Below are 14,992 nucleotides of genomic sequence, written 5' to 3'. Positions count from 1 at the left end.
CTAGGGCGATAGTTAGTTATCATGTGTCTTCAAAAGCCCAGTAAAAGGAAAAACAAAGCAGAGAATGGCAGCATCTCTGAGAATCAGAAACAGTTCCCTTCTCCTAACTCGCTTCCTCAACTCAGCAACTCTCCCTCGTCCAAGGTGGTTACAAACCATAGCCTACGAGGAATTGCGAGCAAATCCGGAGAAGCCTTACACTTCAACGGCCGTTTTCATCCATGGCTTTTTGGGATCCTCCAGAAACTGGCGCTCCTTTTCTCGCAACCTCTTGGCCTCTCTCTCCAATTCCTCTCCCTCTAGCAGTACCTCGCGCTCGACTCTCATGTTCCTTTTTTTTTGTAACTCTGAATCGCATTATCATTTATCGATTTTCTTTCCGTGCAGATTGGAGGACGGTGATGTTGGATATGCGGAACCACGGGAAATCGACGGAGAGAGAACTGAATCCGCCTCACAATATTGAATCTGCGGCCAAAGATTTGGCCGATTTGGTAAAGGCTGAAGACTGGCCTTGGCCTGAGGTCGTCGTAGGTCACTCCATGGGTGGAAAGGTTGCTTTGCAGTTTGCTGAGAGTTGTAGCCGCGGTGACTATGGCCATTCTGTTCTGTCTCCTAAACAGGTTTCTCTTCTCTTCTCTATTGTAATAGCTAGTTATATTTTCAACAGTTGAATACAATATCATGCAGTGAACTTTGAAAGATGAGAATATTTCATTTTTCACGCCTAAAGAAGGTGCATGGAGCAAGTTTATATAGGAGCTCATGATACAAAAAAAGGAATAACAAACTCTAAACTAACCATAGTTAACTAAACAGAAAACAGTTCCTGATGCCATGATAAGTTATTTAGCAGTTGATTTGAGTCATGTTTTACATTGTTGTGAGTGTATGGTAAATTGTAAAAGAGGGACAACATATGTTGTTATACCACAAACTAGAGGACTTTGGAGTCTTGTATTGAGTAGAATGCACTAATTGATGTTATACTCGAACTATATAACTCTTCCTTTTAGTGGACTACAATGTTATCAATTTTGCAGATATCATAATGGATAATCCCTTACATCATATAGCGGACAGTATTGTCGCAGACATGGTGCAAGTTAGAAAGTGGTTGAAATTTTATACGTCAACTGTATATGTTTAAAAAAATAAGTTGTATGCAACTTAGAATAAAATGCATGAAAATTAGCTTTTAGGATTATCTCAAGAATTTGCCGTAGACTGACTATAGATGACAAGAGGATGCATGACACATGATACAACCATTGCAACGATAATGGCTGCAATAACGGACAAAGTCACAATTGTGGATTCGGGAAATTCCGCTCTATGCAATGCTGTTATCGTTGTATTCATTTGACGTATAATACTCCTAGCCTGACATTTGAATTGATAATATCGGCCTTTGATGCACAAATACTTCAAAATTTTGTAAAGCATCAGAAATTGGTAGTAGATTCCATGTTGAATTCTAGTGCGTGTATTATAGGGGTTACATCCGTATTATTCTACATTCCTATTTTTCACAATAACATATTATTTCCACAAGAAACATACACAAGATCCTTAAACTAAATTCTATTAGCCATAAATATATGTTGTATTCCACATTAATTCATGCCCTTTTTTAGTCAAAGGGTACTGTCAATCAAGAGAAACTTGTTGGGAAGTCTTGCATCAGCTCAGCTGCCTCAATTCTTAAAATGTGAAATATATATCATTTGGACAATTTCACTTAATGGCAATTAGTTTTAAGATGAACTCTGACATTGTATTAGAGCCCATATCTAATTTTGGTACGCTTGCATGGTTTAACAGGCATTTGTGGGAAGTCCAACATCATTTACCTCAATTCTTGGAGTAGCGCTTGTATATTTGCCAAAAAGCCTTGCTTAATGGCAATTAATTTAAAGATTAAATCTGAAAAAACCTTCAATGAACTTTCTATAATACCCTACCAATCCTAGGAAACTTCTACTTTTGTAGGTGTAGTGGATTGGCTCCGACATATTACTGCTTCTACTTTAGTAAGATCGAGTAATTGGACACCACATGCCCTAAAAATTGAACTTGTTGAAGCCAAAACTTACTTTGAAAGCTTTGCATAAAGTCCATTACTATACACAGAACACGACCATTTTTAGAAAAAGGGAGAGTAGGGCTTCAACTCCTCTTGAGCGACTCTTTTTTCCCATCTTCTATCCATATTTTTGTCCAACTGTAATATTAGTTATTTATTGTTTTGGAAGTCTCACATCCACTAGAGATAAGGCCAATTCATAGTATATAAGTGGGTGCAAACCTCACCTTATAAGCTGGTTTTGTGGTGTTGAGTTAGGCTTAAAATCCACTTCTTAACATGATATCAGAGTCATGATTAAAACCTATCATAGCGAGATCTATGTGGACATTCTGTTCCACCCGTTGTTGGGTCGTTATCGGACCACCCATTAATTGTACTCTCACGCTCGAGATGTCTATACCTCGGCGTGAAGAGTGTGTGTTGGAAGTCCCACATCGACTAGAGATAAGGCCAAATTATAATATATAAGTGGGGTCCAAACCTCACCATACAAGTCGGTTTTGTGGGGTTGAGTTAGGTTTAAAAAACCACTTTCTAATATGGTATCAGAGCCCATGGTTCAGGTTTGACCAGGCTCAGTTGTGACCATGGATCGTGAAAGAGGGCAAAGAGATGCTCAGTGTTGACCATGGTGTACTCGAGGATAAGAAAAGACTTCCGCTCTAGGGGAGATAGAAGAACCATAGTCCTTTGTTTGAGGGGAGGGTGTTGGGTATAAACAAAGTCCCACATCGAATAAAATAAGAGATGGACATGAGTTTATATACACCTAAGATACCTCCATTGGTAAGAGGCCTTCGGGACACCAAAAGCAAATCCGTGAAGGCTTGACCCAAAGCGGACAATATCTTACCAGTGATACCATGTTAAGAAGTGGATTTTAAGCCTAACTCAAATTGCTTGAATAATCACCATCATCTTTTTCCAAGCTACTAAGATGGTAATGAGATGTTTTATTCTTTAATCAAAGGTTGTAAGGCTACTTGACGGGTTCTTGAATGTGAGACCGAGTTGTTAAGAAAAGATATATATATATATATATATATATATGCTGCTGAATTGAATTTTGAATTATATATGGAGAGTTGCTGTAAAATTAATATTCAAAATTGTGTTGCATTCTTTTTGTGATAATAATTTTGGTAAATCTCGTAGTTAATTAAGATAATTAAATGTAGGTTACACAGTTGGAAACTAATGTTGTCCCTCTGTTCTTGTATCCGGGTAGAACAGGTCTGATTTTAATGAAATCAATCTTAAATTGAAGATGAATTAAAATACTAAAACATTCGTGTTGAGCTCAAGTTGATCCAAAGCCAGTTTCATGGGCATCTGAGGCAAAACATTTTACCTCACTGTTGTCGGATCTTTGTAGAACAGAGCTGGTTTTTTACCTCGAAATCTGATTTGGATAAAAGTTTTCAGCTTAATAAATTCTTTCACTTTCTCTCTGTCTCAAATTCTGCTGTTTTTCAAGAATCGTATTATGGATTTCAAAATGAAGCATTTTTACTATAGGCCTGAAGTCCTCTTTGTGTTTCTTTTTTATCCCTCCTGAAGAACAGCTCTGGGTATTGGATTCTGTCCCTGGTAAAGTGAACCCTGAAAACAGAAACGATGAAGTCCGGGATGTTCTAGCAACCTTGCAAAGTTTACCAAAACAATTCCCATCTCGCAAGTGAGACTCTATATCCCTGAACCCTTTTGTTATGATGCTAGGCCAGTAATAACTTTTGGTTTACCGAGTGGACATTATCTATGTCAAGATATATGTTTCTTCCTTTAGTAGCATTTTAGTAGTACAAGATATATGATGAATGTATTATAATCAGTACGTTTGAAGATAATTTTGTGTCTTCCTAGGGATCTTAGAGACTGTAGATTGAAAATTATTCATTTTCCCATTTTTCGTGTATATAATCTGCTTTTTTCTATATAATGAAATAGAGTGCCGGTCACAGTGTTGGATATTGCATTTGATGTACTGTGTAAATCTACAAATGCTTTTTTGACATTTTAAGCATGGTGATTGAGGTTATTGATGTTGCCGAAGGAAAGAGACTCTAGGTTCTTTCTTCATTTCCTTTTGATGACCGGATTGTTTGTCTAACATCCAAAAGTACTGACTGAGGTCTTGAAACTTATTGAAAGTGCAGTGTATTGATTACCAAACACTATAAAAAAATGTACTGTATACGGACTAAAATATACACTGCACCTTTTTGCAGGTGGCTTGTTAGTCATCTTATGGAACTTGGTTACTCTAAAGCACTGTCGGACTGGATAGGAACCAACGTGAAAAAAGTTGGTGATCATGAGACGTGGATATTTGATCTTGAAAATGCTAAAGAGATGTTCGATTCTTACTGGTAAATGAAGCATCGTTTAGTTTGAGTAAAAACATTTGAAATGATCTTTTACACAAATATTTGAAATAAGTAATAGAAATAGAAAACAGTTATTCGAAACAGATGTGTGGAAAGTTTATTTAAGCCTTTTATTTTCTAGAATGCTTTCTGTGATCTTCCTCCACGGCCAAAAGTAACAAATCTTCAACGTTACAATTATGCAGCGAAAAGTCGTACTGGAATCTTCTGGAGCAGCCTCCCAAAGGCATGGAAATAATAATTTTGCGTGCTGAAAAAAGTGATAGATGGGACAAAGATGCTATTGAGAGAATCCAGAAACTAGCCAGTGAGCGAGGATCCGACTCTTTGGGAAAAGTTTCCTTCTGTGTTCTTCCGAATGCTGGTCATTGGGTTCATGTGGACAGCCCAAAGGGACTTCTTGAGATTATGGCTCCCAAAATTCTGTGTTCTTGAGATTATGAGCTCGAGGCATTAGTGATTGAAAATTGTTGCGTCCAGAGTGGAAAATCTTAACAATAAGCCCAAAAGGTTGGCGGCTAATAAATTGGTTATGTGCAATTTTATATAGTACTAAATAATTTATACACAATTCATTGTATATTTGAATATCCTTGTGCCAGATTTTTAAACCACACTATAAGTATACACAACTGTTAAGTGCACTTCCCAACTCTTATTTTTTGGTATCTTAACTGTTACGATATATGTATGCATGTTCATCTTTAAATGTGCTCTAATTTTAAAAATTATAGTGTGGTTACATTTTAAATTTTCATTTAGTGGACTGGGTTTATTATGATAATTATTATATCTCGTTGTAAATTATTATCTGCTGTGTCAGTATAATATGATATTATTTTGTCACTTATCTTCTTAATATTTATTTTAGTGTCATCAAAATGGGTTGAAAATTGTTTTCATTGTTTATGAACACACATTTGAAAATTGGAAACAAAACAAACAAAAGTTATACCAAATAATTATTAACAATGTAATTTTGTTTACATCATTATCTATTCAACATTGTCATGATAAGGTTAATTTATAAAAGAATAAACAGGGAGCAGCAAAGATTTTCATTGATTGTACTTTTGCAACTTTCATTATTTCAAAAAGAAAATTAAGGTCACAAAAAATTATTCCTTAGTTTGTTTTTATGTTTTAAACTTCATCCGTTTAAATAATATAACTGATAAGGACAACATAAAAGATTCAGACGGTTAAGATGCAAGGTTAGAAGACTTTTGAGGGATTCTTATGTGAAAAATAAAAATAAAAACTTTTATATTTTAAGTAGAAAAACTCTTAAAAATTGCACCTGTACCCAAACATGCCCTTCATGCAAATATTTGAGTATTCAGTCACTAATCAAAATCCAGCCCAACAATACAAAACTGCCATAACGAGTGGGCCTGAGTCCATAAAAACCAAGGCCCAGCCTCAGTAATTTGAAACCCTAGGAAGGAGAATATAAAAGGCTTTGGTTCGGCATTTGTTAAGTCATAGTGAAGCAGCAGCAGAAAAGAGGGAGAAGCAAATATGCAGATTTTCGTGAAAACCCTAACGGGGAAGACCATAACCCTCGAGGTTGAGAGTAGTGACACCATAGACAATGTCAAGGCCAAGATTCAAGATAAGGAAGGTAACAACCTATTCCGAACTCCATTGATCACAATTTCAATTTCTATGACATAATCAATCTTCGTTGAATGAATGCTTAGGTATTCCTCCGGATCAACAGCGTTTGATTTTCGCTGGGAAGCAGCTCGAAGATGGGAGGACCTTGGCCGATTACAACATTCAGAAGGAATCTACCCTTCACCTTGTCCTCAGGCTTCGTGGTGGAATCATTGAGCCTTCGCTCATGGCTTTGGCTCGCAAGTACAACCAAGACAAGATGATTTGCCGCAAGTATGTGCTCTCTATTATTTTTACTTGTCTTTTAATGGGACGATAACTTAGCCCCTTTTTTGTACAATGGAAGAGGGGTTATAATTGCTCCCTATATTAATATCCTTCTCTACTTTGTTAACTGTGGTTTATATTCACAGTTGATTTTCATGGTTGGTACATTCTTTCTTGATTCCTATTTGTTTTTTTATTAGTGAAACATCTTTTCATTTGATATGAAAGTTTTGCTGTTCTCAATATCCTGTTTTTGGTTTGTTAGATGCTATGCTCGTCTTCACCCAAGGGCTGTGAACTGCCGCAAGAAAAAGTGTGGCCACAGTAATCAGGTCAGTCTATGTTAATTATACCACTTGTCATGTTTATTCCATGATTTTGAGCAGTTTTTGAACATGGTCCTTTTTTTATTCCAATATGTTGAAAACGTTTTGAACATTTCGTTCTTGCAGTTGAGGCCAAAGAAGAAGATCAAGTAAATCTTGGTTGATGTTGTCGGTCTCTTGTTCGTTGTGGATTTGGGACTGGACTGGTTTGTTGATTTATATACCTGTCGTTAATTGTCTTTGGTTTGGTTTTATTAATGTGACATGTTTTGGTGGATATTTTTGTAGTGGTCAGTTATATTGCTATGATGACGACATTAAATTATGCTTCCTTTTCACATCCATATTCGATTGCATTCTTTTAGTCGATTTTACAATTGCATATTCTCTTGTTCACGTTACTATTAACAAATTATAGCCTTCAACTTAAAACAGAAGGGAAGATTATAATAATAAAATTTATAAGTGTTTTATAATCCAACACTTCAAACAAATACATAGCGATTGCAGCATCCTATAAGTTTCATTAATGCCTCTTTTATCTTGTTGAAAGCCGGAGTAGATATCTAGTTCAGTATAACGAACTGTGCTCGGCAATGATGTAGCAATGTAAACACTTTCTAATTTTCTGCTTATTCGATCATTGGATTATGCGTACTACATATTTTGATTTACTTTTTTCAATGTTGCTCTTCGTGGTAAATTAACTGTTTAGTTATTGTATACATTTAAATAATTCAGCTTGGTATAGTCTTAAATTTAGTTTGTTTATTGAGTTATTTATGTTTGATCATGATTTTCTCCGTTGAAAGCTATTTGATAATCAAATATGAAATTTTTGTGATCAATCGGTAGTACAATAATTCATGGATGAGTTTAATTGTCTTATTAAGGTTTAAGCGATCAACTAATCGCTGATGAAAGATTGGAATATTTAGTAAAGGGAAATGTAAAGAGTCCTTCTTTTATAATAATCCACAATAATTGTGTAATTGTATTTTATGTCGTGATAATTTGAAAGTTTTATTGAGTGATTTTGTTAGTTATATTTTTATTGTTAGCTGAACATCCTATTTTATTCTGTAGTCGTATTTTCATCTTTTACAATCATTTTATAAAGGACCCTCTTTCACTAGTAATGCGTATGGGCTCTGCCAAAATTTTTTATGTTTGAATTTTTTACAATACCAGTATATATATATATATAACCTCTTTATAGTAGATCGGTCTATTAAAATGTCATGAGGAACTAAAATGAAATATAAGATTTGGAACAATTTTCAAATAGAATTGTCAAATTATTTGGAATTATGAAGCTGTCGATGCTAGTTTTACGTGTTTTCTAGTTATTTAAGAATAAATTATATTTTAAAATTTTTAATTTATTTAAATATCACTTTCTTTTCAAAATGTAAATTTATGTATATTTTTATAATGTGACAATTTTATTATTGTTACACCTAAGACGATAGAAATAAAAAATATATATTAAAAGGAACTAAATATATATTTAGCAATTTTCCTATAAATATCTAAAATTAAATAAGATAATTTTTACAAGTTATTATTTTTATACACTTCATGATAAGAATTAAAACTAATGATGTATTAATTACAAGGACAGAAAAAAAAAAGAAATCCCAGTAACCAAAAGTCAAATAGAAAATTTATTCACCAAAAAAAAAGACCGACTCATTTTAGGAAAAAATATTTAAACATTTTTTTATATCAATGATATTTTCACACACTCTTCTCTTCTTTATTTATTTATTTTTATATAATTTTAGGTTATTGTACGTCAAATGTTAGAAATTGAATACATGTAACAGATAGATATGAATAATAATACCTTAGGTCCAATCTGTACTTTTGAACTAGGGTAAAAACTATATTCTTTTGAATGTGAGGATATTACTTATTAGTACAAGTTATTTTATACCCAGATAATCAAACTCCAATGTCATTTAATACACATAACTATAGTGGTAGTACAATTTGGAACTCTTAATCTACTAAAGTAAAATAACATAAAAGCCTAAAACAGTATCTTCTGATCACATTTTTCTAAACATGATGCTCTTCGTTCTTCTCTGTGTGATAAAAAAATGTGAAGAAGATTTTGTTTCTACTTTTTCTTTTCGCTTACAATGTATGTGATAAGGTATATATTATCTTCTGCATACTAATTGATTTCTAGCTAATCATTTTATTTGAGCAGATTTCATGTCCCATCCTTTTAGCTTTTCCATGATGATTGGTTCAGTGCCATTGTTGAACACAAAAGATGAGCTTGTTTTAACACTGCGAGCTGTGGATAAACTCGAGACAATATGACTGTCTTTCCTCCTGCTCCAAAACTTTCCACTACCGAGTGATCAATCTGTCATTTAGTTAACACAATAAAAAACATTAATCAGTTCTAATAAATGTCACATAAAAAACCAAATAGAGTAATTGTTACATATTTGCACGTACCAAACTCCTAAGAGAAATTTTCTTATCCTTTGTGAAATCCAACTCCACAAAACCACCAAATGTCGGTTTATACAAATCACCCTTTAAAGACGATCTGTTCAAATAACAAATTAGTTTTTAAATCGACAGAAAATTAATGTTCTTATCCCAAATTTAATCACACTAACCTTCTTGCATCAGAGCACATGAGAATGACATGCTTCTTTTTATCTTTGAAAATTCTGAAAAACACAGGAGTAAACTCCTCCAGCTTTTCAGAAGCCAAAGTCAAAAGCCCAAATGGTCCAACACCACCTTCCACATTTGAACCCTTATTGCACAAGCTTCCTGTGCATCAACCCACTTGTCATCATATTTCTCTGCCTTCTCCAAATTTGGAATTGAAAATTCAACCTCCAGATCTGCCTGCAATCATATACAATACACTTTTATCTTCGTTTGTAATTAATTCAACATGAAGTTTTTTAATTCAACATGTTTAGACCTATTAAACATGTTACCTGTGCAGCAGTGATTCCTTTTACTTCAACTTTCTCTCCCTTCCCAAGCTTCTGATTCTTCATGTTAACTTCTTTTCCTCTAAGATTATTCAATTCTTCAACTGGCCACAGTAACAATTGCCTCTGATTTGGATCCAGCCACACCGTTCGTGGAATCGCCTGATTATTTCAACACACATTCAAATGCATATTGAAATACATACAAAAAAAACCTATGCAAAATGCAAACAAAACACTGAAATCAAAACAACGTTAATCTCCTGAAAAGTAACTTAAATGCAGTACCTGAATCCCTGCCCATCCTTTACGAACATCGTCTTCTTTGGTATCAGACTCGTTTGCCCAACCCCATATCACTCTTCTGTTCTTGCTAGGATCAAAAAAGGACTTGGAAGCATAAAAATTACCATAATCATACCGTAATCCACCCCAACCATCTTCTGATGTTTTGTCAGGAACATACCTATCCTTATCCCTACGATATGTTCCCACAGTGTAGTACTCATACCTAGTCAAATCAAGACTATTTTTCAGCACGTGTTTCGTTTGATTTCCCTCCGCCGACGCGTCCAACCCCAAATTGCTTTTAAGCGAAACGGGGTAAAAATCGGGGCACTCCCACATACCCGTGTCTTTCCTCGAATGGAGCGGGTGTCTGGACCGAACCCATTTCTTAAAGTCTTTGCTTCTGTACATATAAGCCACTCCTCTAGCCTTCCTTCTGCTACCCACCACTATTCTCCAGTGTCCATCTTTGCTCCACCAAGCCGTTGTCGGGTCCCTAAACGCACTACCGTTCACAGGGTTGTCGGCGACCACAAACGGGTTGGAACCATCGGGTTTTACCCATTTCCGGAGGTACGGGTCCTTGAGGTCTTCGGGTATTGCGTAACACTGGACTTGAGTTTGTTTCTCGTCTACGACTCCAGTGTACTGGATTACGGGTCCAATACCTGGGACTATTGTCGCCGAACCCGACCAACACCCATATTTGTCGAAAGACTTGGATGGGTACAGCGCGTGTTCAACAGCTTCCCAGTTTATCAGATCCTTCGATACTGAGTGTGCCCACACTATGTTCCCCCACACCGAACCGTTCGGATTGTATTGATAGAATAAATGGTAGAATCCGTTGAAGTACATGGGTCCTGTTTTGCTCGCAAAATCACAAATGCTGTTCCTCAAAAATATTATAACAAAATGATGATTATGTTTTGCCTTACCATTTGGATCTACATGCCATGGTTGCGTCCGTTCCAGCCGTTGTTGCGGAACCATCAAAACAAAGCAAGTTAAATAGTGAGGAAACTCAAGAAATTTTCGGTGGCAGAAATTGGGTATCACTTACTTCTTCCATGAGTTTCTATGTTTATGATATCCATGCAGTGATCAACAAGTTCTGGTGTTGAACGATTAACAATTAAAATTTTCAATTTTTGTTAAAGGTTTACTTTTAATTTATACATTAGGTAATTTTAATTTATAAAAATATTAATTTAACTTTTTTTGTTTTTTCATCCACACCATATAATTTTAAAAATTCTATATGAAAATAGACAAAATGTACAAAGATTATGCATTGTGTTCGTAAGACATGACTTCACTGGTGAAGAAATGTCGGATAACCTGACTTCATGTCTCGTTTTGAAATTAGATAATATTTAATTATTGTATTTTTAATTTAGGTAGATTTTAAATTTAATTTAACTTTATAAAATTGTAAGTATACTTATATATTTTAAATTAGTTTTATTTATAAATGTTAAACTTTGCACAAGTACAATACAATGTTCGTGAAAAAATCATGTCATGTAAATACAATTTATTAATAGACATAATTTTTTAAAATTTCAAAATTTTCTTTTATTTTATTTTAGAAGTGGTAGATCAGGTCGTTAAAACTTTAGCAAAGTAGCTTTATAACCCCTCCTCGTCTATCCAATAGAATAGTTTCGCATGCATAATTTTTAACCATTAGAAAACCATGCAAAAAGGCACACGTTTAGCCTTTACGAACCAAAAATACCTTTACACCTAACTGTATCAAAAACCACTTAATGCAATAGAAACGATTATTTAAGCTTCAAAAGGATGTTCCAAAACCATTCACAACAAAGACACCCTCAGATTATAACAACCTAATGGCGATGATCAAGAGTATAGAGATAAAAGGCAAGTAAACACGTTGTTAGATCCTATCTATGATGTACTGTTTTTTCTTCAGTTGTTTAGATGCTAATAGAAACACGCTGCCATATAATATTGAATAAACTAAAACATCTTCTATGCAGAAATATATTTATAGAAGATTTTCTTCAATGCATATTTTTTCTTATATATTATGAAAGCAGCTGTGCATTAATTACCCAGTTGATGATTGTTAATGATTATGTTCAAGTCAAAAACAGCCAAAAAAAAAAACGAAGACAGATTCGCATTAAACAGTTAAAGAAGAAAAAGAAAATTGTAGTGAAATTCCTTGAAAAGTAGTACTACACGTACCATTGATCCAATGTTTACGAGGTTGAAAATGGTATCCAGTTCTGTGTTGTGTACCCACGGAAATTGTTGAAACGGATTGAAGATGCGGATATACTTTATGAAAAGCTTCAACGCCATTGTTGATGAGTAATAATAGAAGCCATAAAAGAAAAAGAAAAGTAGTGCTAAACTTAGGGAAAACCATCGGGAAAAAAAAAACAGAAAACGAGATCAGATAAAAGGATTTATTGCGTGGATGATGAAGCTTGGGAAAGCAAAATATGGAAACCGAAACTGTGAAGAGAATAAAATGAATTCCACTATTTATAGATTGAGATTTCTATGGAGGAAGGTGGACGCAGATAAAAAAAAAACAAAAACATTAGCTATCACAAAAGCTGCACTTGTTCGAGTAACGATCAAATAATATATATTTTACATTTATCTAACACACATTATAAAAATAAAAATAAAATAATTATAAAAAAATAAATTTTATATGTATTAAAGTATTGTTTTTGTTTTTTAATCTTCACTGTTTAGCCTATTCTTTTCGAAAATACAATACCAAATATAGGTACTTCAATTAAAACCTAATGTATGAATTATATTACAATTAAAATTTATGATAAAGAACTATTTTAAAGATATAAATCTTAATTTGTTTTATAAACTGTGATATAAGACTACTTTCAAATTAAAATAAACAGGTGGGTAAGAAATCTATCTATTAATATATGCTAATGTAAAAGATAATTTTGTCATTAGGTAACTTGGGTAAATGTTTTCTGACAACAATAGATTTCTTATTATTGTCGTGTTGATATACAGTCCATGTCGAACACACTAGCTTTGGGTGGATTTGTCGATATTGCCTTCAAATATTATATTAGTTTTTGTAAAAAAAAATATATTATTTTTCAATTAGATTAATGTTTGAAAATTAAACTATTTTTAATTATGACTTAATTAAGCTAATTCAACCCAACTCGTTCAAAGATGATTTTGATTTAGCATTCAAAATATAAAAAAAAATGAAAATGAAGTAATGTATTTATCTAAATTTTATATAATCTAACCCATGGACATTAAAAAAGTGGTTTGTAGTGTACAAATAGTAATATTGAGATGAAATGATAAACGTTATATTATTGAAATGTTTTTAATAATGCAGAAAATTAATGTTTCTAATTTTGAAACGACAAGTGGGAAGCAATTAGTAAAACACATGAAAAAGTAATAGTACTTAGCACAATTTTTTATTAATGTAATGGACTTGACTTGACATAAATTTTTTATAAGTCAAAAAATCATTAAAATTAGTAATAACATTATTTATCATTTACTTAAACATGTTATTGGATATTAATTGCCATATGCAAAAGGTAGACCTAGCAATTAAGTATTTGAAAACAATATATTGCGAGACACCACAAATTGTTTTGACTTTAACTTGTACTATTTGGTTTAGTTGCGTTAAGAAGAGTGTAAGTAAGTGCAAATTAATGTGACTTAATAAATTGGATATGGCATATATTTCACACATTTTAGAAAATCAAATTAATTGAAGATCAAGTTTTTAGTTGTTAACTATTTCCTTAATTCACTTCATTTTCAATCGATAAATATCCTGATATCATCATCATAACTATTAAGCAAACCAATTTATATAGTTATTAGATTAAACCTTTAACAGTTAAAACATATATCCAATAATTATTATGCAACTTGGAAGATTAAAATTCATACTTAAATTTCTAACATTTTTTACTTAAATATTATTCATCTTATACATTTATATTTTGAAATTAACTTAAATTATTACCATCTTTTTATTGCAACATAAACGTTTTTATAAGTTATAATTTGAGTTAAAGAAAAGGTGAAAAGGACGTTAGTTTCTTCTTTTTTATTATACAATATCATGAAAGTTGAATGTGAGAAAAAAAATGGAAAGGATATAAAGAAAAGGCATAAAGTATGATTAAATTAGTATAAGTGAGCACTTAGCATATATATGTACTTTATGATGTTGAATCATACATTTCTTTGAATGGTGTTGGTACATAATGATAATAATAATAAATATTTCACAATATATTATAGTCCATAAATCACATTTGGAATTGGCATTGAGAAAAAGGTGTAACACATGGCAAGTTAAAAACACATAGGATTAAAGTGAAAATGGTATATGACACTGCACCCACTTACTTCAGTGTGCTATTTCGACAAAATCGTAGCCAAAATGTTGTGATAGTATTGTTTTCTTTGTATATTTAGTTTCAAAAATAAAGAACAGCCACCTTGTACCTTATTTCCGTTCAGAACTGGACACATTTGCCTTTTTCAACTTCAATGATATTTTTTTTTTATCGACGTGGTCCAGTATTCTAAAGTAGATAATTAAGAATTGATCTTTGATGATTAATTTTTTAAGAAAAATCAGATATATTTTTAGTTTCTATAAAATTAGGAAGTTTAAGTTTTAATTTTTCTTTATAAATAATTACTCTTACACGTGGAAAAGTTAAGATATATTTTTTAGTTGTTTATAAATTCAATAAAACAATTAAATGATTGAATAAATGGATTGGTAAAAATATTTTACCGACAAAGAAATCAAAGTTTATTTATTTTATTGAAACTAAAAACAAATTTAAAGAGAAATGAAAGCAAAGAAAAATTGGTAAATATTAAAAACAAAAATAAGAATGTTTCTTATTCTAAATTCGTTGAAATTGTCTTAAATACGAACTTTTTAAGTAATATGAGACTATTTTTGAGATAATAGAAAACAAATATTTTGTAAAAACTAAAAACATAATATATATGATTTTTTAGCGT

At 32.6% G+C, this 14,992-nt stretch overlaps 2 protein-coding genes and 1 pseudogene across 3 annotated transcripts; 2 read left to right on the top strand and 1 right to left on the bottom strand.

Moving 5' to 3' along the window:
• Positions 1-11: 11 nt before the first annotated feature.
• Positions 12-5,120, top strand: LOC124832659 (uncharacterized). Its single transcript, XM_047306919.2, has 5 exons — positions 12-305; positions 388-623; positions 3,655-3,767; positions 4,318-4,458; positions 4,662-5,120. Exons 1-5 carry the CDS (start codon positions 65-67, stop codon positions 4,909-4,911), a joined length of 981 nt encoding a protein of 326 aa, XP_047162875.1. The 5' UTR covers positions 12-64; the 3' UTR covers positions 4,912-5,120.
• An 821-nt stretch (positions 5,121-5,941) lies between these two features.
• Positions 5,942-7,033, top strand: LOC124832663 (60S ribosomal protein L40-1). The gene is made up of 4 exons (XM_047306922.2): positions 5,942-6,100; positions 6,180-6,369; positions 6,629-6,695; positions 6,816-7,033. Exons 1-4 carry the CDS (start codon positions 5,998-6,000, stop codon positions 6,840-6,842), a joined length of 387 nt encoding a protein of 128 aa, XP_047162878.1. The 5' UTR covers positions 5,942-5,997; the 3' UTR covers positions 6,843-7,033.
• Positions 6,873-11,036, bottom strand: LOC124832655 (beta-fructofuranosidase, insoluble isoenzyme 1-like; annotated as a pseudogene). The gene is made up of 6 exons (XR_015786924.1): positions 10,888-11,036; positions 9,950-10,812; positions 9,665-9,823; positions 9,332-9,569; positions 9,165-9,258; positions 6,873-9,069 (listed from the first exon to the last, which is right to left on the bottom strand). The product of XR_015786924.1 is annotated as a beta-fructofuranosidase, insoluble isoenzyme 1-like (transcript).
• Between the last annotated feature and the right edge of the window lie 3,956 nt (positions 11,037-14,992).

The sequence above is a fragment of the Vigna umbellata genome, chromosome 5 (assembly GCF_029865625.1).
Source record: "Vigna umbellata cultivar VRB3 chromosome 5, Vumbellata_1.0, whole genome shotgun sequence".
Lineage (NCBI taxonomy): Eukaryota > Viridiplantae > Streptophyta > Magnoliopsida > Fabales > Fabaceae > Vigna > Vigna umbellata.
The sequence above is the reverse complement of the archived record's forward strand: the minus strand, read 5'-3'. Positions and strand labels throughout refer to the sequence as shown.